The sequence below is a fragment of the Nelusetta ayraudi genome, unplaced genomic scaffold (genome assembly GCF_046127955.1).
Source record: "Nelusetta ayraudi isolate G7.1 ecotype Tasmania unplaced genomic scaffold, CSIRO-AGI_Nayr_v1 ptg000004l, whole genome shotgun sequence".
NCBI classification, from domain to species: domain Eukaryota; kingdom Metazoa; phylum Chordata; class Actinopteri; order Tetraodontiformes; family Monacanthidae; genus Nelusetta; species Nelusetta ayraudi.
In genome coordinates this window covers 6,259,242-6,285,528 of record NW_027466054.1, presented here as the reverse complement: position 1 = coordinate 6,285,528, position 26,287 = coordinate 6,259,242, and the positions used below count along the sequence as shown (strand labels likewise).

Here is a 26,287-nt window from a genome sequence, read left to right as displayed (position 1 = left end):
GACATTGTGTGTTTTGTCATCCTAGAGAGGTGTTTACCATCACCTGTCAACAGACCTCGTTGTTAACTGATCATAAGGTCTCATTCCAAATGAATTTGTCTTACATTATTATGAAAGGGGATGTGCTTTGCAGCCACACAAGTCACTGCAGCAATGCCCGGCCTGTTCTTGGATCTTGGATTTTATTTTAGATAAGCCTTTGTTGCCTTCTAATAGACTCATGTGAGCATATCCAAAAGTCTGGCAATGTTGATGAAGCATAGCCGTATGAATACACACCGAAAAAATCTTTTACCAACATAGTTTTACGGTGATTTAATAGAGGTAGGAGACTCCAAGGATACAATATCATTCCAAAAACTAGGGGTTCCAAGCATTACCTAGTGGACTGTTGTTCTTTTTTTTTTAACACAAGGTAAGATTACATTTTTTAACAAGAATTTATGTAATCTTAAAATCTGTCAAAGATAGACCCTTTTATATATATATATATATATATATTTATATATATATATATATATATATATATGTATATATGTATATATATGTATATATATATATATATATATATATATATATATATATATATATATATATATATATATATATATATATGTATGTATATATATATATATATATATATATATATATATATTATTATTATTATTATTATTATTATTATTTATTTATTTATTTTTTTCCCCCAAACCCCTTTTAAGTACCACATCATAAACCTACTGACATTTGAATGTCCTCCTGGTCTCAAGTGAAGCAGTCTTGCACAAATTGTAATCCCCTAAATGAAATAAATACCTCTATAAATTTATGGAAATCTGCATATTTAGCTTTCCGTTGACAGCGTCCTGGAAAAACAGCAGTGTGGAACAGAGTGTGGAACAAACACTCACCTACAGAATGTTTTTCGGTACCATACACATGTTCTAAAAAGTGGCGCTAACCAAACAAAACTAAGGCTGGACAAGCTCAATTCAGGGGAACTAGATTTGTGTATCAGTGTTGAAAAACATTGAAATCTTGACTGGGTCCTTCAATTTTCATTCTGCTAATATCGGAGGACTTACTACAACGCTTCAGTATGAAAAGTCACTTATAATTAACACATTGGTTACAAAAAAAACAAGGAACAAAAACAAAAGCTGAGTTCACAGTCAGAGGTAGCTTCCTTAAACTATAAGACACATTCTAAACACATGGTGCACATACTGTAGCTACTTCATAGCAGTCCCAAAACACCTCCTGCGGGTGGCGCCGGCTTCAGGAGAGCACAGTCAGAACTACAGTCCCCTTGGTCCTCTTCAGGATGTCCACGGCCTCGGCGTGAGTGGCGCCCTCCAGACAGTGACCGTTGACGGCGATGATCTGATCTCCACGTTTCAGCCTGCCGTCCTCCACGGCCGCCCCCTGCACGGAGCAAAACCAGATTAGAGAGAACAAGAGACGCAGCGATGAGTGCAAACCACCACGTGAACGGTGCCGTGATTCGTGAAGCAACGTGACAGATTTGTAAAGGGATGAACCGACACCATTTTTTTAATTTTTTTACAGAACAAGTAGAGTACGAGTACTTGTGCATTTCAGAGACCAAGGACTTAATAAGGCCGTTACACATTATAGAATTACTTTGATTTATTTTTTTCCACAAATGTTCTTTAATTTGAACAACATTCCTCAACATGTGTTTCTAGTAGAACATGCTGTTATCAGTGTTGTGGTATCGGTATGTATTTCATGAGTACAAGTGGACTATTCAACTTGTGTACTTCTTTGTGCTAATAACCAATACTGGTATCAGTATCGTAGGTATCTCTAGGTATAAATATCTACTGGCGCGCTGTAGCTTGTGCATCGTAATTGCAAAAACATTATTGCCTCATGAGCTGTTAAAAAAGCAAAACAAAAAAAACAACATTTGACAGCTAGCTCATCTTTTTCTGGCTCTGATAGTTTGAGATCACGCTGCGCGGCACTCCCATCAGACTTCTGAACACCCCGCAGCTTCGCCGGAGGAAGTTGTCTCACCTTGTTGAAGATGGTTTTGATGTAGATGGGCAGATCTCCCTGAGGGCTGCCGAAACCTCCCACGATGCTGAACCCCAGGCCCGACGAGCCTCTCTCCAGAGTGACGGTTTTGTACTTCCGAGTGCTGTTGGGCGAGAGGTGCAAAACAACGTGATCCTTGGTTAGATGGCAAGTTTTGTGCGAGAGAATCAGAGTCAGAGCACTTTTATTCATCCCAAAACAGAAATTACTTTTTGCTAAAAAAAAAAATACAACTGAACGTGTACGAGTGGAAATAGAGAGCAAAAGTTGGTATAAGGCAATGTGAAATAACAAGAAGAGCAATCAAGCATCAAGTAGAAAAAAATGTCAAGGTACTTTGGAAAATGAGAGAGAGAGAGAGTTCTAATATGGTGTGGCCAATCCCAGAGGCCTTCTGTTTTGTTGCAGTTGGCCCATGAAGTAAAATATCTGTCATCACCAGAAATGTTCAACACAACACATGATTGTGCAAAAAAAATAAAAAATAAATAATCAATTGATCAAATTGTGCGGGTGGACAGAGCAGGACAAGCACGGCTCGCTGTGACGGGTGCAGAGAAGAGCGGCAACAGTGGGCTCCAATCTGGCACGGGCTGGAAGAATTTGTTTGAAAGGCAGAGCAGAGCAGAGCAGAATTGATTTTCGCAATTAATTTGACAAATTTTTCACATGTTTTCAGCTCTTATTGTCAGTACAAGTACATCTTTGCCAAAATGCCAGTAATCCTGCATCCTCAACTGCAGTGGTATATCAGGGGAAAAAAGTTTCTGGACACCCCATGCATTTGTAACATAATAGTGCATAATAGTAATAGAGTCGTGCATTTCTTTTAGATCAGTCATCTCCATTAACCCACATGCTCTCTTCTTTTGAGGTCATAACTGGATGCTTCACCAAGATAATGCCTCTAGAGTCTCATATCAAGAGAAAATACAAGAATACGTTCCTTTCCTGTCTGTCTGATGTAATCGCACCTTTTAGACCATAAAAATAATTTTAATGACGATAGTTGAGACTGTTGAATATTTCCATGACTGTAGCATTTTTTTTTTTCCCATCTTTAATCTTTCTGTCCATGTTGCTTGGCAGCGGTCAACCTGCAGGAGATGGATATGTGAATATTCTCACCGGATGGTGTCGTGTGAGATGGGCAGGCTGCTCGGCTGGCCTGTTGACGGTGCACTCAGATCTTTTGTGGCGGACACGCTGGACCCCGGTGCTACCTGCACACAGACACACACAAATACATATATTTTTTTGAAAGGTTGTGTGCTGAGAAGAGGGAAGGCTTTGTTGAAATAATAAGCAACTAATTTGTCAAGGCTCATAAAAGCATGTGTGTCTAAAAATTTACAAGAGTTGTATTCAGTTCCAAAAAGCTGTTTCATCTTCTTTTTACCCGCTGTTCTTGTTTACGACAACTAACGAAGAGCAATAACTGCTGCCTCGTTAAAGCAGCAGTGAGCGGAAGGCGGCTGGCCAAAGTGCTTCGCTGCCTGTTTGTGGCAACACTGAATTTAGAATCCGCTGACGGTACTACGGCTGAGTCAGTCGCAGGCCGAAGAGCCACGGCAGCTTCAGTGCCATTTTCCTTCCCCCTACCTGCAGGCTGACGCTTCCTGTGATGTTCTTCAGCAGGACTCCAGCCTGGGTGTGAGTCATCCCCTCCAGGGACACGTCATTGATGCTGAGGATCCTGTCTCCTGTCTGACTGACACACACACAAACTCTTACTTCTGCATCCATCCATCCATCTTCTATCAGCGCCTCTCCTCTACTCAAGGTCAGCTGTGGGTTACACACTGGAAAAGTTGTCAGTTCAAAACCCTAACCCTCACACTCACACCTACGACCAATTTAGAGTTGCCAATCAGCCTAATTTGCACGTCTTTGGACTGAGGGAGGAAGCTGGAGTACCTGTAGAGAACCCACACAGACACAGGCAGAACATGCAAATTCCACATCCAAAGGCCAGGCATGGGTACTGACGTGGCAGCCTTCCTGCTGTGCGGCGACTACCACCTTGCCACTACTTACTTCCGTGTGTGGTGACATTTTCCATGCAGGCCTCCACTTCTGAAAAATGCCATGCTTTTCTGTTTCCCCTTGTTTGCATTCACTTTGTCTACCCCTACCTTGTGTTCAGAAAAAAAAACACAACAGCGTGCCAATGCATAATGAGTGGTTAAATAAATGTAAAAAAAAATTCTAAATCCTGCGACAAGTTCAAACGGATGTCAGCATGGCAACAGCGTGTAGACAACTTGCCCGGTGCGGTGCCCCAGAAGTCATCTGGGTTCTCATCAAGCTAAAACAAGCCTTGAATGTAAATGAGTTTTTTTGTTCTTAAGGATTGTGACTGAAAAAGATAAACAAAGTTTGCGAAGCAGTCAAAAAGAAAGGGAACTACTCTAAGATTGTCTCACCTTGGGGAATTTGAAAAAAAAATCTGGAAAAAAGAAGCCAAGTAGCATAGCTGCTCTTCATATTCTTCTGCAAAAATGCAAATAACCGTGCAGACGAGTGATGACAACCTCGACACTGCACTTTCCACCACTCAGGGGACTGACTTTTTGAACTTAGACAAGAGTTGAGCGGCCTGACTATATATATAGCAGAATTGTCCCAGCAATGTGATTTAGGCACACACACACACACGCACGCGCACGCGCACGCGCACGCGCACGCGCACACGAACACGCACACGCACACGCACACACACACACTTCACATGACATTTCCCCACCTGTAATTGCTGCGTTTTGGCAGCCAGTCCATTGGTATCCATGGCAGCAATAAAAAGAGGTGCGTTGTCATGGGGACCGCCCACTCCTCCTGCTAAACTGATGCCCAGAGAGTCGCCAGGACCCTGTGGTGATTTAAGAAAAAATGCGTGTGCACAGAGCCCGCGCGCGCGCGCACACACACACACACACACACACACACACACATTGGAGCGACGCTAGACAATGCCAGAGAACTGCACGGCAGACGAGCACCTAATGTTACGTAAGCCCGGGTTTCAGCCTGGGGAGCAGCTTTTGGGAGTTCAGTATTTCAAGTTGGGGAAAAAACTGCAGTGAATCAATAGCGTCACATGCTGAGACCTTTTCCAAGTTTTAAACCGTATGTATCAAAATTGAGTCAATTCTAGGTGCCTTACCTTTTGTATCAATACTTTTTGCATTCCAGAGTCGTCTTCACAATCTGTAAGGAGAAGATGCAAATCTCACATAAGCAACAGAGAGTGGGGAGAGGTATCTATCTATCTATCTATCTATCTATCTATCTATCTATCTCATGAGGCAACTCACTGGGACTCGCAGCTTTGGCATCTGTCTCCCTCTGGTGGCAAAAGAACGAATCGCATCCACTCAAGGGGGTCAGTGTGGAGCAGTCGGAGTCTTCGCTCTGGATAAAACAGAACTTAAAGTATTCCTAGGTTCACAAAGTAGCCTCATTAAAATGGCGTGACGGCAACATCAAGGTAAATATACACAAAAGATTAAAAATGAAGCGACATCAAAAAGTACTGTTCTGTAAGAAAAAAAGGTTTAACATTTTTGAGGATACATATACATACATGTATATATATATATATCTCAGATAAAGGGGGAGGTTTACCTGGCTACGTTGTGGGCACTGAAGCCCAGCTTTGAAACGAGCCACCTCCAGGCGGACGACTCCACTGCAACTCTAATAGTAACGGAACGCACACGAAATAAGATTGTGAAACCCACTGGAGTGACTTTAAAAAAGAAAAAATCATGTATAGGTGTGAAATAAAGTGTCAGACCTGAAGAAGTTTGTGCGCGTGTTCCTGGGACGCTGCGCGAACGTCCTCTCCGTTGATTGACAAGATCTGGTCGCCTAGCAACAAGCTGCCATCCGAATCTGCTACGCCTCCTCTGATGATATCTGACACAAAGATGCCCGTGTCATTACTGTAGGAAGAAAACAGGGGTCACCAGCGATGTCAGCTGCACGCTCGCGGAATAAATTGAGTGATGGGCGAGCCTGCTGTTTTGCATAATGTCACACTTGACCACTTAAATACAGGAAGCTGCGTGAAAATCTCTAAACTATTTGGAATAAAAGAGTCTCCCACGTCCCGTGCGGCATGTTTGTGCAACCTTTTTTACGCTGATTGCTGGAAGATGTAGTGGTTTTTAATTGCGTCACTATCCCAAAAATAATTTCTTTGCAGAAGACTTTCCTTGGTAATGGCCTGACAGTTTGAGCCCATTTTCTCTTTCATAGTGGAGAGTTGGGTTTTATTTTGGAAGGCTGCTGTAACGCTAAGACATTTCATTACCATACAGAAGCAATAAAATAAAAAACTCTTCTCTCTGATTGGGACCATCAACAGAGAAACTAACAAAGAGCACTCTTGTTTTGATACAATTTTCACATTGAGGCAGTGAAAATAAATATGGGCAACAGATTTTCCAAAACTTTAGACAAGTTCTATGCATCCGCCATGTGACTGAAAAAGTTTACACCCGTCCATTTAAGGTGCATTTTTTTCAGTGGATGATTTCTTCTGTGATGTTGGAACCAAAACAAGCTTCAGTGGAGACCAACAAGTGGTTGTTGCTTCACAGGAACAGATCAGATCCATGTCATTTTGCTTTACTTATTGGTTTTGTCCATTTTGCACCCTCTTCTTTTTTGTGTGTTTCAATCTGCACTATCACATCCACATCCTCAGCGTACCATTTCCCGATGGTGGCGAAGCCGAGGCCCTCTCCAGGTCGGGCCCTCAGCTCCACGCTGAAGACGTCCCACAGGTCCTCCTCCCTGTAGGCCTCCTGGTGCCTGAAGACACACAGGCAGACGCGCTGGGTGGCCAGACGCAGAACGCCAATGGCCTCGTCGTGGGTCGCCTGCCGCAGGTCGATGCCGTTCACCTTTGCGGAACAGATGAGCGAGTGCGTTTAAAATCCCATTTACGTCAAAGAGAAAGGCATCAATCGGCATGCATCAAGTGCTAAACTTGTCAACACGTCTTGCAGTTCTGCCTAGTATTCTCCTTTTGTGTTCTTTTGCTGTGTGTTGACCTATTTTTTTAAGCAGTCAAACAGTAATATTACACTTACATTAGTGTCAGAAATTATATGAAATGGTCTGGGCTGCTAAGGAATAAGCGCAAAAGCCGTGGTTAAAATTACAAAGCACAGCGTTCACAGCATGTGCACAAAAATGTGCAAAAACATGTTTCCCTTTTTTAAAACATTTAGAAGAAAATGCAGTGCAACACAATGTATATTTAAAAGCATCACTGGATAAGCCTTATGAATCCCTACGACTGATGCTGTACGTTAGTACCTCCAATATCTGATCTCCAGCTTGCAGCCTTCCATCTCTTTGGGCTGCTCCTCCATCATTTATTTCATGGATTATTACCGCCCCCTGGTGGATGAATAATAAAACACCGCAAGATGAAATCGTGCCTCTTCTCGTGATGAATGTCAGATGTGATTTCTTGGAACTTTGGCCTCAGCCACTCGTGTAAAATGAAACATCGGCTGCTCTCACCAGCAGAGTGTCGCATCCTCCTACAATGCTGATTCCCAGGCCCACATTTCCTTTGCATATCTCTATCGTGGACTCTCTGCCAGCCACCACAGGGCAGCTCTGGGCCTCCGAGGCATCGGACCTCCCCGCGGGACGGCAGGAGGAGGAGGAGGAGGAAGAGGAGGAGACGGGCGGAGGAGAGGAAGGCTCGGCGGAGGGAGGAGGGCGGGTATATGGAAGAGGCGGTGGAGGCGGCAGGGGGAGGGAGTGAAGTGGGATGGGGGGGAGGTTCTCGGGGCGGCTGATGGAGAGCTTGACAGTGACCCGATGTTTGAGAATCAAACTGGACACCTGGGTGAGAAAGAGGACTCATAAATCATTGAATCAGTCTGACCTTGGAGTGTGGTGCAGCGCGCCCAGCGGACCCGCCTGTGTTTTCTACCTTGTCCGCTGAGAGGCCGGCCACAGGTTCATCAGCCACAGCCACCACTCTGTCTCCAACCTTTATCCTGCCGTCCTGCATGCACACGCACACAGGCCATCATGAATAAAAAATGGAAGATAAGCAAAATGCATGAAAAGTGTCTCCGGAGAGGAACCGGGATTAAAACACAAACACAGCCTGCGGACAAATATCTGAATTGCCTTTGGGCCCCACATGAAAGACTTGCAAGCATGTGACGACACGGCTGGCAGGACCACAAAGCTGACGTGGTTAAAATACTATTATGTACCAAGAGGATTTAATGAAGGATGCAGTAGTTCTTTTTTTTTTTTTTTATCAAATGTTGCAGTTAAACTATTAAGATATTTTAAAATAGTTTCATTTTACGCAGCTGATGGAGTCAAGAAGTGAAGAGAAAGTGGCAGAATTTTACAAATATCAAACATTCGACAGTCGATAAACAAAGAAACACCAAAAAATAAGACTAAAAACTAGAAATAGGACAGAGGCGCAGGCTACGCAGGATTCATCAAGGTGTTGCCCCTGATGATGTCACACCTTTTTGGCCGTGCCGTCCTGGACCAGGGACCGGACGACCAGCTCTTCCTTGTACTCGTCTTCAGTCAGACAGAGGCCAAGACCTACATGATCCTGAAAGAGGAGATGAAAAGTCGGCAAAATGCTCCATACAAGAGCAGAAACAAAAAAAAACCCTTGCAGAATATCAGCAAAAACCTGAGGCAGGATGACGTGCTGGACGTCGGTGGAACATGCAGAATCAGGTTGTGATCGGTCACACTCTGTTCTGGACCCCTGGGCCTTTTGACCCCGAGCTGCTTTATTTCTGATGGAAGATTAAAAAAAAAAAAGACTGTCACAATCTACGTAACCATCAGTGCCGCAGATGTGACCTTTTTTTTTTTAGGACGAGAATGTGAAGACTGGACGTCCTGCCTGATGAGAACAATCTTGACTTTGGACGGCGCGTTATTGATGATGGTGGAGGCATTTTGGTGACTCCTGCCGTACAGGATCTGCCCGTTGATCTGAAAGAGAAATCACGTCGTGTTCAGTCTCCCCATCGATTTCTCTCCCCCTCCCCCGCCTCTCCTTCGTGCCATCCGTCTTTGCAATCATCTGCCAACCTCTGTCATCCACTTCGAACAAAACCCTCCACCTGCCCCGCCCCACTTTTCATCATAGTCGCTACACGATCCATTTCAGGACATCCTTTGAATGGTAATTTGTCAAGTAAATCTACTTGGCATTCTTCGCCGGCTCATTCTTAAAGGGGTAGTTCAACGTTTTGGCAAAAACGCCTGTTGCCATAATTCCCATATGAGTGGGTACATTCCCTTGAATGAGCTCAGTGAACAGAATGGAGGGGAGAGGCGCAGGTGTCCCACCCTCATAACTCATCATATATAAAATCCAACAACTCTCATGGACCTGTTCTGACATGCACATTCACCACGCCATGTAAGAATAACGTACAGTAATTATGCAACATCACAACGATATACCTACTACTCATATGTGTAATCTGCAACAAATTACTTTTTTACTGCTGCATTGGACTGTTGTGCCTGTTGAGGCAAAAGGGAACCATCCCTCTAATGTGACTGTGTAACTAACTTTTGTTATATCAACTTTTATGTGCGCCTTCATGATGATGAATGTTGTTTGCATTCACTGATGGTGGTGATGACGATGATAACTGTTGGTTTGTTTTATTTATTCTTGCTCTCCTCTGTGTAAATCACTTTGTGCTACATTGACTTGTATGAATGGCGCAAGACCAATACATTTACCTTACATTACATTACCACTGTACGCACAACCCACTGCTCCTCATTCCCTGCCCTGCCACTCATTAGGCCTGAGATCCTTATCAAAGCCCCCCTCTCTCTCAAACCGCGAGCATCCACATCCTCACTCTTCACCTCCAGCAGCTCGTCCCCAACCTGTATCCTCCCATCCAAATCGGCGGGTCCTTGAGGGTCCACGCTGGCCACATACACACTCATCCGGGCCCTGGAGGCCTCCTGGTTCCCCGCGAGGCTGATCCCCAGGCCGTGGGCGGCGGGAACCTTCTCCAGCTCAATCATGTGCAGCTTCCCAGTCAGGCTTCCGTAGCGCTGCAGCATCTTTTCTGGGGAGGAAGTTAACAAACAGAGGGGCCGTTACGTGGAAGATGTGGTGGACAAGAAAGCGTGGAATGAAATGACTGACAGCCCGTGTGGAGAGGAGGCATTAAACCCTTGAGGAGCTTGCGCTCGAGTGTGTGTGTGTTTGCGTGTGTGTGTGTGTGTCTCTGCGGCAATTTGTCTGGAAGGAGGGAGGATGTCAGTCACGCCGGGGGAGAAGTGAGAGATGTGTGTGTTTCTGCATAATGCACACACATACAGCGGGGCTGTATATGGCTCGCTGTATGGGTGCCTGCGCCAAGAGAGTGGGTCTGTTTGTGCGAGCGCGTGCACGCGCTCGCTCGCAGCGTCTCCCTTAAAATAGCCGGGGCGTGCGTGAGCGTGCAGACGTGGGTTTCTGAGTGGCTGGCAATATAATTATTTGCACATATATGAGTGTGTAAGGCAGGCAAACAAACAAACACGTTGTCAAAATTTTGATATGTGCATATGAGCAGACGCTCAGGCAGACATCCCTCATATATAAATACATGCTCAGCACCACGGGCCCGCGTTTAATGAACGGCAGGGATCTATTTTCTGTTTTCCAAGGACACGCAGGCATGTTCGACATTCCTGGGCTGACAACACGTCAACAGCAGTGACAGCGCCACATGAAAAGCAGAGGAGGAGGAGCAGGAGGGGGAGGAGGAGGAGGAGCAGGAGGAAAAGGCTGCTGGCTAGCAAGCATGAATGTAAACAGAGAAACTTTTTTAAAAACCTTCTCTCTTTTTTTGCCCAGGCTCTGAGAGTCTTTTGAAAATCAAATAAATACACGGTGCACATTCGGCTGACCTCGAGGATTTATCCCTGCATGTAAACACAAGCTTTGATTGCTTCAAAGACTCGAGCAAACACATTTCGGCATAAACTTCCTGCAGATTACAACCAAATGTGCAATCACGCGCTCGCTACATGACGCCACGTTTGATTACCCACGGTGCATTTCTCCCAGGTTGAAGTAAACGTGTCGCAAATGTGGGCTGTGCGGCAGCGCGGCACGAGGACGCGAGTTCGATTCCAGCTCTGCTCCTCTGCTGTGCATGTGTGTGAGTGTGCGTGTGCGTGTGTGTGTGTGGGTGGGTAGGAGGGAGGTTGCGTGTTCTCCTTGTGTCTCTGTGGGTTCCTGCCAGGTACTCCGGCTTCCTCCTGTCATTCACATTAGGCTGATTGCCAACTCTAATTGGCACCTCGAAAGTGTCTGTAGGTGTGAATGTGAGTGTGGATGGTTGCGGTCCAGGGCGACCTGCCCAGGGTGTAACCATAACTTCGTCCCAAGGCAGCTGGCAAAGGCTCCAGTGCCCGGCAGTGCAGGAGAAGTAGTGACAAAAAAAAGAGACGGACGCACAAACATGGGCTGATTTTTAAAAATTCACATCTTTCCTTTGCCAGCTGACACAGCGTGGCTGCATGGAAAGTATTTAGATGCACTTTGTTTGTATACGGTTTAAAACAAGGAAGGGACGCAGCAATACAAAATACAATCCAAGCAGCCGGGCTGCCTCTCCTGGGAGACATGTCACAGGAAGATGACTTCCATATGGATATATAAGCAATGAGCACACCAAAGTCTCTATTGTCTCCAAGGACAAACTGCATAAAGGCTTGCGTAAAGCCTTTGCAGTCAGGAATAATAATGCACCCAGCCTGGCCAACGTGCTTCACATGAAAATGACAAGACATTAATTTGGTTAACCTAGAAGGGCAGTATGACAACTCTGATTTTAACACATGCAACACACACACACACACACACACAGTTGCATGTCCTTTGACAAGCATCAACACACAGCGGCGGCTGGAATTCTATTTGCGACTCTAGGTGGTGATAATATAAATACAAAAGCATGAATGACATCATCAGGATGAGTTAACAATTACCATTATTATATTAATGACTGGAACAAGACTACTTGAATATTGGAAGCATTTTGAAAGCAGCAGGTGAATCCAGCTAATTAATAAAAAGATTTGGAGCTGTTCCCTTGTAAAATGTAATGGACTAAAGAGCATTTAACTTTGCATTCCAAAACCAATCAGATTCCTTTTGTTGCAACAAAACCATAACGCAACAGATTCAAACTGGAATGAAAAATATTCAGACAATAACAGCAAACCTAGATAGCGCTGAATAGATGGCAAGTATGCTTTCTTGAAAAAGAAGAACAAAAGAAATTGTGGAGCACTGCACGAAAGGCTTTTCTTAATTCAGATGCTGTTGATGATGTTTTGCAGTCCTGCACTGCATTCTACTTTTCTGTCATTGAAATCCGTCAGAGGTCACAATTCAGCTCTGGAGGATCAAGATCAAGCGATGCTATGGATGAAACGAGCACTGCAGAACAAAGTCATGGAGCCCGTCAGCGGATAGGAAGTGAAATCTTCTTAATGGGATTTTTTTGTTATGATTTTGTCGGCTATGATTATACAGAGTGCCATCCTTACTTACTCCGGTAAACACTTTTTCAGGAATGTGAATGAAAGCATAATGTGAACAATCATGCAAATCAGTAATTGATCTGCAGTGTGAAAGTAACTCTATGTACGTAACTAACGTTCTCGGCCTTGCCTCCCCTTCCCCAGTGCTTTCATCCAAATAATACAAAAAAAAGGATAAAAACCTAAAACAATCTACTGTGGTCTCCAGGAATTGCCAGCCACAGATCATCATTATTTAAGCAGCTTCCTGTTTTGTGATGAATGTGTAACGCGCAGCGTGTCATTGGACCAGAGGGCACCCACGTGGCCTCCGCTGCGTGAACCGAGGCAATAAAGCAGAATTGCTGGCCCTGCTCCTGGAGGCGATGACGCTCCCCTCTACGTGTCTGCAGTGACGTGTCGGTCTCAGCGCACACTTACTCCTGCCAGTGTCATCTTCATCCTCAGCTGCCTCCATGATTTGTGCGCTGGCGGTTATGGGGCTTCTCCGATCCATTCTATCTGATGTCGGCACCTGGGGAGATGTTTCTGAATTATTGAACAGGCAGTGTTGGAGATGCCTCAGGGGTCCTACAGGCATGAGTTGGACTACCCCTGGGGCCTGTTGAGTGCGCTTGATTTAGCATTGGGGGAGAAAACTGACGAACAGGATGAATTAATGAACGCGGCTTTAATGCCGGCTAAAAATAACATGAAAGATGACCAGAATCATGCATTATTTTGTGAGCCAACGAGCGAGTTCATGGGAAAAATAACTTCAAAAGGGCGTAACGCCTATTTGCAACCGTCAAGCGAGGAAAACAAAGGTTCTGAACAAACAAGGTAGCTGCGAGGGACTTTGAACTCTGAGGGTTCCAGCCGCAAATTTGCAACTTAATTACGTTTTTTGGGAAATGCTAATGCGAGGCTGCTTTTAAGATGTTGCGCATCAGTGTTAGAGCCCGAACACACACACACACACACACACACACACACACACACACACACACACACACATACACGCACAAACACATGCAAGATGCACTAACCTTAAAGGGGGTGGGAGCGTAGGGGTTTGTAGGGGAGAGACTGAGGACCGGAGCACTGAGTGTCTCTGCCTCCTAAGGTGGAGGGGAAACAGACGGAGCGCTCTAAACATCCCCATCAGAAACAAAGTTGTACCCTGAAAAAAACCTCACTCCAACCTTTGCCTTTTTTGGAATACCATGTAGGTGTCGGTGACTCATCTCTCTATACGTGATGCAGCGTATACATAACGTTCTCTTTACTCTACAGCTATAGACAGCAGGGCATCGTCACCAGAGTGGGTGAAAAGAGTGGATTTCAGCGCCTTCACTTGAGTTTCAATAACGACTGAGGCAGCTGTCACCACCGCTGAATCGCATGCATCACCAAAACTAAGAAGCTCCTTCTCTTTTCCTTCAAAGTGCCATTTGAAACCTTGAACAGGAAAAAAAATGTTTTTTGTTCACCCACATTGGGAATCGGTTACGGCGTGAAAAAATAAAATAGAGCTTCACCACCTGCTTCGCGGATTGTTCTAAAAATCTATTTCAGAACTCCCTTTTCAGCAGTGAGGTGCCACGCCATCATTTTCCTTTTTAACAACAAAAAAGAAGAAGAAGAAGAAAAAAGGAAAAATAGCAGCACTCGAGCTCAAGGCCGAGCAGGGATACCTTGCTGCAGTGCGAGTTGGACGCCGGCGCTGGAGAAAGCCTCTCGTGGTTGCTGAGCTTCGGGGACTGTGGGCGAAACAGAAGATGCAGAGTAGGCAGATGAAAATCCGTGTGACTGTGAAACACAAGACACTCAAAAAACGCTGCACCCGATACGTTCTCATCCGTGACGCAGGATAAGTTTGCAGCCCGAGATGCTTTGGCTCAATAATACAGAGGACGTTCGCTGTGGTGATGCTACTTAAAAGAACTCCCACACGCGGCGAACACGCTGCACAAACTTTTTGATCGAGTCTTGGTGCAGAGTGTGCAATGCGCTGTCCTCTTGTGATACGTCAACTTGGTGCAGGTGCGATGCAGAGCTTTTGCCGGCGCAATCACCATTGCCTTGAGGCTGAGGATCCTGGGGGTCAATCACCAGCCAGGGGAATAAAAGTGCGACCTCAAGGGGGCGCTTCATTGGGTGTCCTCCTCATGCTTTCTCCGAAGTTCAAATGAATACAAGGGTTGTGTCAGGAGCGACATGTGACACAAAAAACCTCTGCCAGACGGAACACAGTCATCAATTCGCTTTGGCGACCCCTGTAGGGAACAACTGGAGGGATTTACTTTTTGCTTTTCCCTTTTACTTCAAAGATAAATGTCAAGGGACAATGACAAGTACCTTACTCACTATAATAATGGGCAATACATTTTATCTTATCCCATAACCATCCTAAAGTTCTGCAATCTGTCTGATAGTTTACACTGTTCAACCTCAGTGAGGTGACCTGGGATCTGCAGTGCACATCTTGATTCTAGTATTCAAGTATTTTCTATATGGCCTTTATGGCTTCTTTTTCCTCATTCAATAAGCTCCACACAGAGTATTTCCAATGTGCTGGCACTGAAATGTACTGGACCTTTGCAAAGAGCAAATCAGCTCTATTCAATTCTCTTCTGTTTAGTTGAAGATACAGAACCTGCGGTATGTGGTGTCCTGACTGGACCAGGAAGTCCACTGTGTCTCCTGCCCTTCGGATGGCTTCCACCGCCTGCTCGTGGCTGGCATCTCGTAGATCCGCACCGCTCACCTTGGCCAAGTCAGAGCACAGACAGGATAAAGACTTGATTCTCCTTTCAATGTAAACAATGTACAGCGAGTTCAAAACAGAGACTGTACATAAAGGAGGCCAACGCATGCATTCTATGGTTTGCCCAGCAGGATCTGTGAAAATGTCACTGAAGTCACTAAAAATGAATGGCTGTCAATACAGAAAGGAGTGCAAAAGTCATACCAACAAACTGATTAAAACATTTTGGTTGATTTAAATTGCTAGTGAAAAAAAATAATTGTAAAAAAAATGTAGGTGTTTGGTCACGCATGCTAACTCCAATGATTGCTCACACCAGTTACCACCATGGATGTATTATAAGAACTGGATACCAAACTGCAAATATGGTGATTTTCTTTCTAGTGGCCACTCAAGGTACTGCAACCAAAAACCCTCTAGACTCAAAAAGCAATTTTCCCATAGACCGCAATAAAAAAAAGAAACGCCTGTGAAATGGCTGTCAGTACAACTGTGAACTGGAACATGGTTCATAAATAAATCTTTCTATTGCTGATTCTGAAGTCATGGACTTGGACTCATTCTGATTGGCTGGTGTGTCACATGAGTTTAGAGGTATGGTTGAAAGTGACACTACTGCACATGCCCGCTTAATGTGTTGGGTGAGTAACTCCATTGAAATCGATGGGCCAGCATATCGGATTCCGGTTCCTTGGTTACCACCCACATATCTAAAAACGGAGTCTTCTGGTTTTAAAACAAACCGGAAACTCAAGACGGTGCAGAACACAATCTTTCGGCTTCAGGGCAGGTATTCGTACACCAATGGGGGACGTCACAATGACTCCGTCCATCCTCTCCATCTACAGTCGATGGTTTAAACAAGTTAAGGCTGCTACTTGGAAGAATTCTCCTCCAAAAAAAATCAACGGTACGTTTTAATGAAATTGCACCAAAACATCCTCAATATTCAAGGGTAACGAGGCCCAGTAGAGCTCTGTTTAATTCATTAACTGTATTTGGCTCCTAATATTTGTTTCTAAGATATAGTGTCACCATCACTTCATTATTATTGCATGCAATACACCTCGTGCACACCGTGCACAGTGTGCACACAGTGTGCAGCAGAGAACCTTCTTTTTTTTTTTTTTGCTCCTTGCCAACTTGTCAGGCACATGCGCGGGCACGCACACTCTTAACCTGTGGCGAAGACCACCGTGCCAAGGTGTCACCTGCTCATTAAGTCCCTCATTTGAGTTTCCACACACACACACACACACACACACACACACACATAAACACGCACACACACACCCGCACACACCTCTAGTATCCTGTCGCCTGGCTGCAGTGAGCCGTGTTGTGCTGCCGGGCTGTCGGGACTGATGTGCTTAATGAAGACTCCCCTCATCATCTCTCCGCTGCTCAGTCTGCGGCCCATGCCTCTGCCTCCCATTATGCTGATACCCAGGGATTGGCCCGCCGCTCGACTCAGCTGAACTCTGGAAATGACAAAGAGTGATATACACGCCGAGCGTCCGCGCACATCGCGGGGGCTTAAAAAAAATCCCTCTCGCAGCACGGGAAGGGAGATTAAAAAAAAATGTATATCTTTTGTAGGCCCGATGAATATTAGTGGGGAAATAAATGCACAGGGAAGAAACTTAATCCATTGGATGTGCTCTTTTTTTCTCTCTGTCTCTCTCAGTCTGCGGCTATCTGCCGCTTGCGACTGTGGGCAGAGTTTTGGAGATTAAGCGGAAACAACAGAATATTTCACCTGCCAGGTCTTTGCATGTGGCGCGGCTTATGTGATTTATCCGTGCGGGATGCACTTATAAATGCAGTGAAAACACAGTGTGAAACGTCGCGTCTCTCCCCGGGCTGAGAGATGTACGAGGCGAGCATGTCGAGCGTGGCTGCTCCAGGCCAGCTGCGAACATAACCCCAGTGCACAGTGGCGCGACGTAAGCCGCGTTCAGCCGTGGAGGACAAAAGACATCGTGGGCAGAGTTTAAAAGGCGGGCGAAGACGTAAAAAATAAAAAGGCAGATAATGGAAAAGCTGAATGAATTTTCCCATTATTGCGTCAGTGATTTGCTAACCTTCTGGGCTGATCCCACGTCACCGTGGAGTGAGACAGGAACTCGTCTTCTCCCTCGTCATCACCCTCCGTCTTAATCTCCACCTCCAGCTTTGGGATGTTTCCATCAGCGCTGCTATTGTCTATTTGCTGCAGCACCACCCCCTTGTCTTCCCTTCTCTCCTCCCTCTGGGCCAAAGCAACAGGTTTTGGAATCTGCCAACTAAAGAGCACAGAAACACTTTATTTTATTGTGTGTTTATTTGTTTTGTTTTTTTTATCTCAATGAGTTTTTTACCTGGTGAAATAATGCCTCAGAGCCTTTGATGTTAGCAACTTTACCATAGCATCATATAACATATAACAACATACATCCTAACAGTCAGCATGGTTGTTGAAGCCAGTAGAGCAATAGGAAAGGAAACGTTTTTTGAGGACATTCTAACTTTTTCTCCTCAAGTCAAAGTCAAAGAACCCATACTGCCATTTGTGTTCATCATAGCAACAACATAATAATCTCTTGCTGTATTTTTTTTTTTCATATTGTGCAGTCTGGTATTGAACTCAACCTACGTTCTATACTAAAAGCAACATATGATTTAACATTATCATACATCCTATTAAATATATATAACATTCAGAACACGGAGCAACCCTGGATTTTAAGAATGACATACTAACAAAGTAGGTCATGCTGCAACTTTCTATAGTCCAGTTTATCCTGCAGGAGCCATATGACAGTAAAAATGAGATCAATTATTAGTGGTTTTGAAACAGAGCCTCTTTCAAAACAGGATAGAAACCACTGACAGGGCCAGTGACACACACGGAAACCTGATGACCTTGTCCTTTAAAAGACTCACCCACATGACCATTTCCCCCATTTAAAACCCAACATTTTCCAGTAAAACCACTGCTTATTGAAAATAATATCAAAACATTCCAAAATTGAATCTCTCTCTCTCTCTGCAATTTGCTGCTTTCTTTTCTCTCTCTCGCTCTCTCTTTCTAATGGTGTGATTTTGACAGCTATAACAAATGAAACCAGGCGAGACATGTGACCTCGGGCAAACCGCATCCCAGGAGCAGAATTGCTGCGAATAACAAGGTGTCTTGTTATCCTTTGAGGCGACGACACAGTGTGACACGCTGGTGACCGGTATTGACCAAAATTGAGAGGATGCATCACTGCAAATGCGACCCAGAAAAACACACGCGTTCTGGAGTCAGTGAGGTCACATTAAGGTAATGTCTCTGTCTGGCTAGCGTTAGCGTTAGCGGCCGCATTTCTCCGCGTCGCTGCTGTGCGTGGAGCAGCGCGGGAGACGTTTTCATGAATATATTTAACGGCGGAGGGCCGTAATAAGCCGGTGGAGGTGAGGGACGGCAGGCGCTATCTGCGCAGCGGGAGCCTGCAGCCAGTTAAGTTTCAAGAAGAGGGCAGAACAAATGGTTCCGCCAGCGCGGGGAAGAAAGTGGCCTGGAGAGACGGAGGGGGGGTGGGGGGGGTGAGGGCCGAGTCAGGGAGGAAAGAGGGATGAAACGGAGCGAGCTTTGGACACCGTGAGTGAAAAGATGGAGGTAGACAAAGACGAGGCGGCGGAAAAAAAGATAAAGAGTGAACAAAGAGGGATAGCGTGAGAGAGAGAGAGAGAGAGAGAGACAGTGAGGGCTGGGAGCGGCGGCGAGGCAGAGGCAGCAAGACGGAAGCGAAACAATTCATTTTCGCTGACAGTCAGCACAGAGATCCATAAGCGAACGGCTCTAAATATAACTCCGAGATTCAACATCCACGCAGCCTTCCTTCCTTCCTTTTTTTTCCCTCTCCCTCGCTTTTAAAACGGAGGAGAACGGAGATGGGGGGAACAAAAAAAAAAAACACAGACGGGGCGGGAGGGGGAGACAATCGGCGCCGCGGCGAAACACATTGTTACCTCACAGATACGCTTAATTAGAGCGTCGGATAATAACTCAGATCATTAGTGTGACTTAATCTGCCGCATGACTAAAACGTGTGATGTGCTACGGCGAGACAACCCCCGGGGCAGCTATTTAGAAGACAAAAAAGAAAGGAAGGAATCAAAAGCCCGGGGAGAGCGCAATAAAAGAAGTCCCATCAGACGGCGGAACGTATGGCTGTTCCATCGGCCCAGTTCTCTGCAGCAAAACATATCAAGCTGTAATAAAGCTGCAGCCTTGAAGTCTAATAAACCCTGAGACAGGTTTATCCTGTACCCAGGGGCCGAAGTGGGGATTAGGTGACCATAAATAATAGGGCCGACCCCCCCCCCCCCTCCCCCCCTACACACACACACACACACACACACACACACACGCTATACACCCACAACCACTTCCCCCTCCTCCCCTTGCATCTTCCATTACCTTGAGTCTGATGCTGGGCCTCTGAATGAGGCTGAAGCTCCAATCAGCGGAGGACCCGGAGGTGCTGCCGCTGCCACCGCTGGAGTCCTGACCGAGGCCGAGTGCTTGAGGTGGGACGAAGATGGAGCCGCTGCTGTGACGGGAAGCGGGTACCTGGCGGTGGCGAGGACCGGCTCCGGCGAGGTGTCCGGAGAGGTGGGCGACGGCGAGGGGCTGTCAGTCAGGACGGACGCCAGGGGGGGTAGAGACAGGCGGGTGCGGTGCTCGTCCACCTGATGGGCCGCCACATACTTGATGCTGCGGGGTTGGGGGGGAGATGCACAAGTGAGAGCGCGCTTCCATCTGCTGCGACAGCTGCACGTTTGTGGGGATGGAGGGGGGGTGGGAAGACAACAACACCGGGGACAGACGACAGTGAATGCAAATGGTTTTCGGCCAGCAGATGAGTGAAAGAAGGGAGAGCTGCGATGGAGTGAAGGCAGAGAGCAAAGCGGTGGCTCGGTGTTCTCGGAGTTCTACGCTGACAATTTCTACAGATATAGAAATGACACACCAGGGGCTCACGCAGCAGTTTTTCCTAATTGAAGGAAATAGTACAAAGCTGTCAAAACGTCGCTCACGGTGAACACCTGCAACTTTATTTATTTAAATTTTTTTTTTTACATAATTTCATGAAAATGTAGCCGTGATCCTGTCAACAGGTTGTTATTGGAGAGAGAAAGTGGAGTTTGTACTGAGGGAGGTGGGGTTTGGGGGGCAGTGTCAGTCATCATCTGAATATTTGGGAAAAACAACAAAACAAAACTTACAACTAGACTGGAAGTGACAGTTGGGGTTTCGTTGGAAAGTTAAGGAGGGAAAAGATTTTTTTTTTTAAAGTAAATTATTCATTCATTTTCCATACCCGCTTAGTCCCGAGCTCAGGGTCCCAGCTGCCTTAGGGCAAAGGCAGGGTGACACCCTGGACAAGTCGCCAGTTCATCGCAGGGCCACATAGAAACAACCATTCACACTCACATGCACACCTACGGACAATTTAGAGTGTTCAATTGACCTCACATGCATGTTTTTGGAGTGTGGGAGGAAGCCGGAGAACCCGAGAGAACCCACGCAGACACAGGGAGAACATGCAAACTCCACACAGAAAGGTCCCAGGTCCGGGCCCCAGAATCGAACCCACGACCTTCTTGCTGTGAGGCGGCAACGCTAACCACTGCGCCACCGTGTCGCCCTAAAGTAAATTAGTAATTATGATATTTGTGTACAAACAATAACAACCGTCTGCAACTACTGCTCAAAGATTAGGTCCCAGAATTAATATGCTCCTTTTCTCATCTGTTGTTTACTATCTATCTAGCTAGATAGCTAGCTATCTGCATAATCCCTATCCTCGAACCTGTCACCTGCTTCTGTATCATTCTAGATGTAAACACATGTATCTGTCTCCTGTGTCATTTCACCCCCCGCAGCGGAAATGTGACCCCACTTCATCAACACTCTTTTGTTTATAAAAAAAGAACATGATTGAAAGTGTGTGCATTAGTCTCACTCAGCGTGCGACTATTCACGATTAGAAAGTGCTTTGCATAAACGCGGATCCATTAAAACTGGGCTTTTATTAGTCGACATCAACCGAAGTGTCAAGGACATCGCGCCCCTCCCCCACCGAGCCTCCCTTCCCCCCACCCTGCCAGCCTCCACTCTCTAATGCCGCTGCGACTCCGCCGCGGAAAGTGCCAATTTCAGCGCTGCGGCGCCAGCGGTGGCAGAGCGAACACGTAGGCCTTCCGCTACCGAGCCGCCGCGACGGAACCGTGCGGACGGCCCGTCTTGTCTCGGCTGAGGCGTCCCCCCCACGCCCCCTTTTTTTCCCTTGATGTTGACAAGCCGCTCTCCCTTCCACGTCTGTCTTATTCAGAGGCTGCCAAAGAGGCTCATCTGCCTCCACTTCCACTCCGTTTGTCTGCTGCAGTGCTGCTGTCAGGGAGAGAGAAGGAGGCAGAGTTGTGTGCGCGCGCGCAGGCTAGTGAGTGTGCGCGCGTTTGATAAAGACAGAGCGCACGCGTATGTTTATCTATGTGCATATAGTGCGTGCACCTATGAGAGGCTCCTTAAATTGCTCTTTTATTCTGAAGTACACTGTTCAAGGTGAGATGAGCGATGAATTATTCAGGGTTACTTCCCATCTCAGGGAAAAAAAAAAAGGTTTTGGAGGTTGTGTGTGTGTGTGTGTGTTTGTGTGTGTGTGTGTTTGTGCGTGCGTGTGTGTGTGTGTGCGTGTGTGTGCGTGATTGTAAAAAAAAAAATATCAAGAGGGAAAGAGAGGCCGAGAGAGAGTGAGTGGTTGATGAGGTGGGCCGCATCTTCAATCAGCACATCAGGCAGGTTTTGTCAACGCGCAGACGTAAACTGCGGATGTTAGAACAAGAAATTATGCCCCCCTCCCCCCACAAACCCCCTCAGGCACTCTTTAAGATTTCATCATCTGATCTAATTCGAGGAGACTGAAGGAGCCTCCTTTAAAAAAAAAAAATTAAAAAAAAATGGTGGGGGGGTGGTGTCGGGGGGTGGGGGGTAATGGACAGACGCAGTCATATGGTCACATGGTCACATGGTTGGGTGAAGATGCTCCGATGTCATGATTTTGCGATGGCTGCGGTTTGATCCATATTCACGACGCGCGCGGGTACTCACTGATTCGTGTCACACAGACCGTCGAGATCTGTGCGGGTAGATCTGAAAAAAAATAAATAAATAAAAAACACAAAAAAACGTGAGCGGCCTTCAATTAATTCTTTTCTCCATCCCTCTCTCCGCGTCTCCCAAAGGAGCTTTCAACATTCGCACTCAACTAAGTATTCTGACTTTTTTTTCTTCTCTTTTTCAGATCATCTGCATACCAATGATTAAAAAAATAAATAAATAAAGGAAAAAAGAAACAGCCGCGCTACATAAATGATGGCTGCAACTGTGGCAGCCGCGCATCCATCCGTCTCCACCCAGAGAGGCACACTTCCCACTTCCCGTTTCTGTGCATGTTTTGCCAGTGTGCCCAAAATGTTTCAGCATTTCAACAACTGCCAAGCCGTAAACAATGGCTACGCGCAGAAATATTTGCCCCCTGTCAGGTCCCTCAATTCATCAGAAATAGTGCTAATCCCAACGCGCGCCAACCAGTTCCAGGCGGAGGGACGGAGCGCATTCGCAGCACAGTTTGAAAGGCATTTCAATAGGAGGCTGCGTAGGTGGCGGGAATCATCGTGACAAATCAAATCTGCTCTCCTAATTGCCTTTCAAAGAGTTTCATTTTTGCCGTGACGGCTCGTTGGAAGTTGTCTAAAAACTGACTTGTGATGTGTTTTCTTCAAAGTGGGGGCCGCTGTTTTATCCAGGCCTGGGATAATGTGAGATTTTTAGACCAAACACAATGGCGAAAAAAAAGAGAGAGAAAAAAGATTAGACATTGGCAGATCCGTAACAATGTGTGTCCTGTTTTTTTTCCGTGTGCGACGGTAAGGACAGCAGCCGTCATAAATGCTGCAGTCCGCACTGCAGCCGTTTCAGATCCCCACTGAGCCTGATGCATTTGGTGCCGCGCCGTATGTCTCAAGAAAAAGATGAGCGCCGACAAGCCCCGCATGTTGGAAACCTCTGTGGCCCTCTCGTTTTATCACACATACTTTAATTATGTTTGGAGAGATGAACCTTTATCAGCCGGCGCTGGCAATAAGTCCAAAGTCTCCGCGGCCTAATTCCGCTCAACCTAATGTTTAAGTGGGCAGGACGGAGGAAAACACTTTGCGATTGATTTTACTGGTATTTATTTTCCGGGTTCCTGCAGCTCTTTAAATCAGCTTACGGCTGAAGTTATAATCGGCCTATGTAGGGCGGTTTAATGTTCTTTTCTCTGGAGATTTTTCATTTCATCAACAGTTCAATTTGTACTAAACAACGCAGTAAGAAAATACAACAATGAACTGCCTTTCATCCAGAGGTGGACCCATCAGTCCCTCCGCTGATGAATCTATTTTAACTCGTGGCATTTTGAGACAATTGGCACTGTCTAATGCCAGAAGAAACGAGGCGGAATTAAAATGAACAAATAACAAAGTTTTGATTTGAGTTTACAAAGACACTTAATGCCGTACCACTTTTTTTTTTGTTCATTGAAGCTATTTTTACAGGTTAAATTACTTGCAGCTAATGCTTGAGGGAGTTGAGTACATTTACTGAATACCTTTTGGTTGCCTGCCCAGCACCCTCTTTGCAAGGACCCACCTCACATCACAGCAGCACTTCACATACCACCATCAAGACCTCCTGCCTGGCGACAAGAAATTAGCTCACTCTGGCAAAATGAAATGCTGTCGGGGGGTTGAGAGGGCAGAGAAGACAGAGTAGCTGAGCAAGGGACTGGACTAGTGCGTTGGGCAGGCAACATAAGTTATAGCATCCTTTATTCAGCTAGCCAGGGGCACTGTGTTGGCAGGAGTGGTGCTATTTTCCCTATAAAAGGCCGAGTAATTGCCAAAATGTGACCGTAAATGTAGTTTCAACGTAGAAAAACTACATAGTGTTGCTTTAAAACGCGAGATATTGCACAATTTTGTGCGATTATGTTTCTTTTCTGTCTCAACACTTATTTAAACTGAAATGTATCTATTTGGTTTCTCATTTGTTTTAAGATGTACTCCATTAAAAAGGAAAAAAAAATATATTGTTATTGTCAGGCATTGGCCGGTCAAAAAGCCATAACTGTGTCAACCTATTGATAAAGAGGATCCTCATCCTGCCCTTTTTGACTCGGGCAGAGAATAGTTGAGAAAGTCGGCAGAGAAAACTCTCTTCACAGCGTGCGTTCGAGGCTCCTCACCTCATCTCTGGCCCCATGACCGAGTGCCTGCGGAGCATGGCCCTGGCCCTGGCGTTGCTGAGGTCGGAGGTCGGCTCTCCGTCGATGGCCAAGATGGCGTCGCCCACCCCCAGCCTGCCATCCTGGCTCACAGAGCCGCCCTGGACCACGCTGCGCACCAGCATGCCTGAGCCGTCCTTGATAGCGCTCACCGTCATCCCTGCCAACACGCGCACACATACACGGGCACACACGTGCACGCAGACAGACAGAGACGGGCAGGTAAGAGGAGGGCTGGCTGGGGACGCTTTGAACAGGAGCCAGGCAGACAGTCGCACAAACACAAACACCTGACGGCCGCATAATCAACGTAATCAAGACAGACACTAGGCAGATTAGCACACAAACACGCCCGCACAGGCTTGACATTTTACACGGCGGGAAAAAAAAAGGCACAGAGGTAGACACGCACGAGCGCACACACAGACGCACAAAGCTGCACACGCAGGGCACGGGGGCACAGGTGAGTCGAGGGGAACACATGACAGCCTCCCCGACACCTGACTTTGGCATTATCAAGTTGGAAGCCGGGCGGATTACGCAGGCACTTCATTAATGCAAACAGACAGAGGCGGGCGACGTGCACGCGCATACGCGTGCACAAAGGGAGGGTGTGAGGAGGAGGGGCTACAGCGAGACAGCTACGGCGCATGTGTGCACCCGTCGCTGCGGCTCTAGGACTACACACATCCACAACACTATGGTCGTTCATAATTTGAAAGCTGGTCAAAGAAATGACTTTGCTTGTCGATTGGTTTCTTTTGATCAAATGAAGAGTTTATTGATGCTTTGGGGTTCTTACATTCAAATTACAGTACAATCATAGTGCATGGATTTACCGGACGTCGACAGACAGAACACACAGAAGAAGAAGAAGACACATTGAACAGACATGACAGGACGTCGCAAGTCATAATCCTCAACGTTTTGGATTCTCTTTGGGTTAAAGCGCTAAAGGAAAACAACAAATATACACCCGCCTATTGCTACACTTTTAAATAAATTCAAATCCTCAGCTGTAAAATGGTAAATCACTAGGTGAAAGGATGGTATGACCTGAAACTTAGCTTAAATTACACTTATAAGTAGGTGACTTATTTGACAAGCAAGGCAAGAAAAGAAAGACCTCATCTTTATCCTTCAATTGTTTTTTCTTTGCTGGAACAACCTGCTCTGAAAGCCATACAGTCTTGAAACAATACAAAACATCCATTCAGTGTCCACACTGTGCATATAGCAGGACAGGCCCAAAAGTGAGGCGTAACACAAAATAAAGTTGTACACGGCACCTAATATACTGTAATATAGTTCTCCAAAATAATAAAACTACAGAATAGAGATAAATATAAATTATAACTCTGCAAACCCAAAATATTTTGTAATTCATAAGATCTATCCATTTATCTATCTATCTATCTATCCATCTATCTATCTATCTATCTATCTATCTATCTATCTATCTATCTATCTATCTATCTATCTATCTATCTATCTATCTATCTATCTATCTATCTATCTATCTATCTGTCTG

General features: G+C 45.8%; 1 protein-coding gene across 1 annotated transcript in view; it reads right to left on the bottom strand.

Moving 5' to 3' along the window:
• Positions 1-691: 691 nt before the first annotated feature.
• LOC142897896 (multiple PDZ domain protein-like) overlaps positions 692-26,287 on the bottom strand; it is a 43,938-nt gene continuing 18,342 nt past the window's right edge. Inside the window, exons 20-44 of the mRNA XM_076040523.1 lie at positions 24,718-24,916; positions 19,845-20,141; positions 17,482-17,682; positions 16,701-16,878; positions 15,287-15,397; positions 14,325-14,390; positions 13,677-13,748; positions 13,069-13,162; positions 9,967-10,175; positions 8,966-9,069; positions 8,759-8,867; positions 8,582-8,674; positions 8,021-8,095; positions 7,600-7,929; positions 7,390-7,473; positions 6,778-6,971; positions 5,858-6,005; positions 5,686-5,757; positions 5,376-5,499; positions 5,225-5,268; positions 4,808-4,930; positions 3,664-3,768; positions 3,190-3,284; positions 2,041-2,164; positions 692-1,422 (exon numbers count right to left, since the gene is read on the bottom strand). Of these exons, the coding sequence (XP_075896638.1) occupies positions 1,276-1,422; positions 2,041-2,164; positions 3,190-3,284; positions 3,664-3,768; positions 4,808-4,930; positions 5,225-5,268; positions 5,376-5,499; positions 5,686-5,757; positions 5,858-6,005; positions 6,778-6,971; positions 7,390-7,473; positions 7,600-7,929; positions 8,021-8,095; positions 8,582-8,674; positions 8,759-8,867; positions 8,966-9,069; positions 9,967-10,175; positions 13,069-13,162; positions 13,677-13,748; positions 14,325-14,390; positions 15,287-15,397; positions 16,701-16,878; positions 17,482-17,682; positions 19,845-20,141; positions 24,718-24,916 (3,398 nt within the window). The 3' untranslated portion in view covers positions 692-1,275. The remainder of the gene's footprint in view (positions 1,423-2,040; positions 2,165-3,189; positions 3,285-3,663; positions 3,769-4,807; positions 4,931-5,224; positions 5,269-5,375; positions 5,500-5,685; positions 5,758-5,857; positions 6,006-6,777; positions 6,972-7,389; positions 7,474-7,599; positions 7,930-8,020; positions 8,096-8,581; positions 8,675-8,758; positions 8,868-8,965; positions 9,070-9,966; positions 10,176-13,068; positions 13,163-13,676; positions 13,749-14,324; positions 14,391-15,286; positions 15,398-16,700; positions 16,879-17,481; positions 17,683-19,844; positions 20,142-24,717; positions 24,917-26,287) is intronic.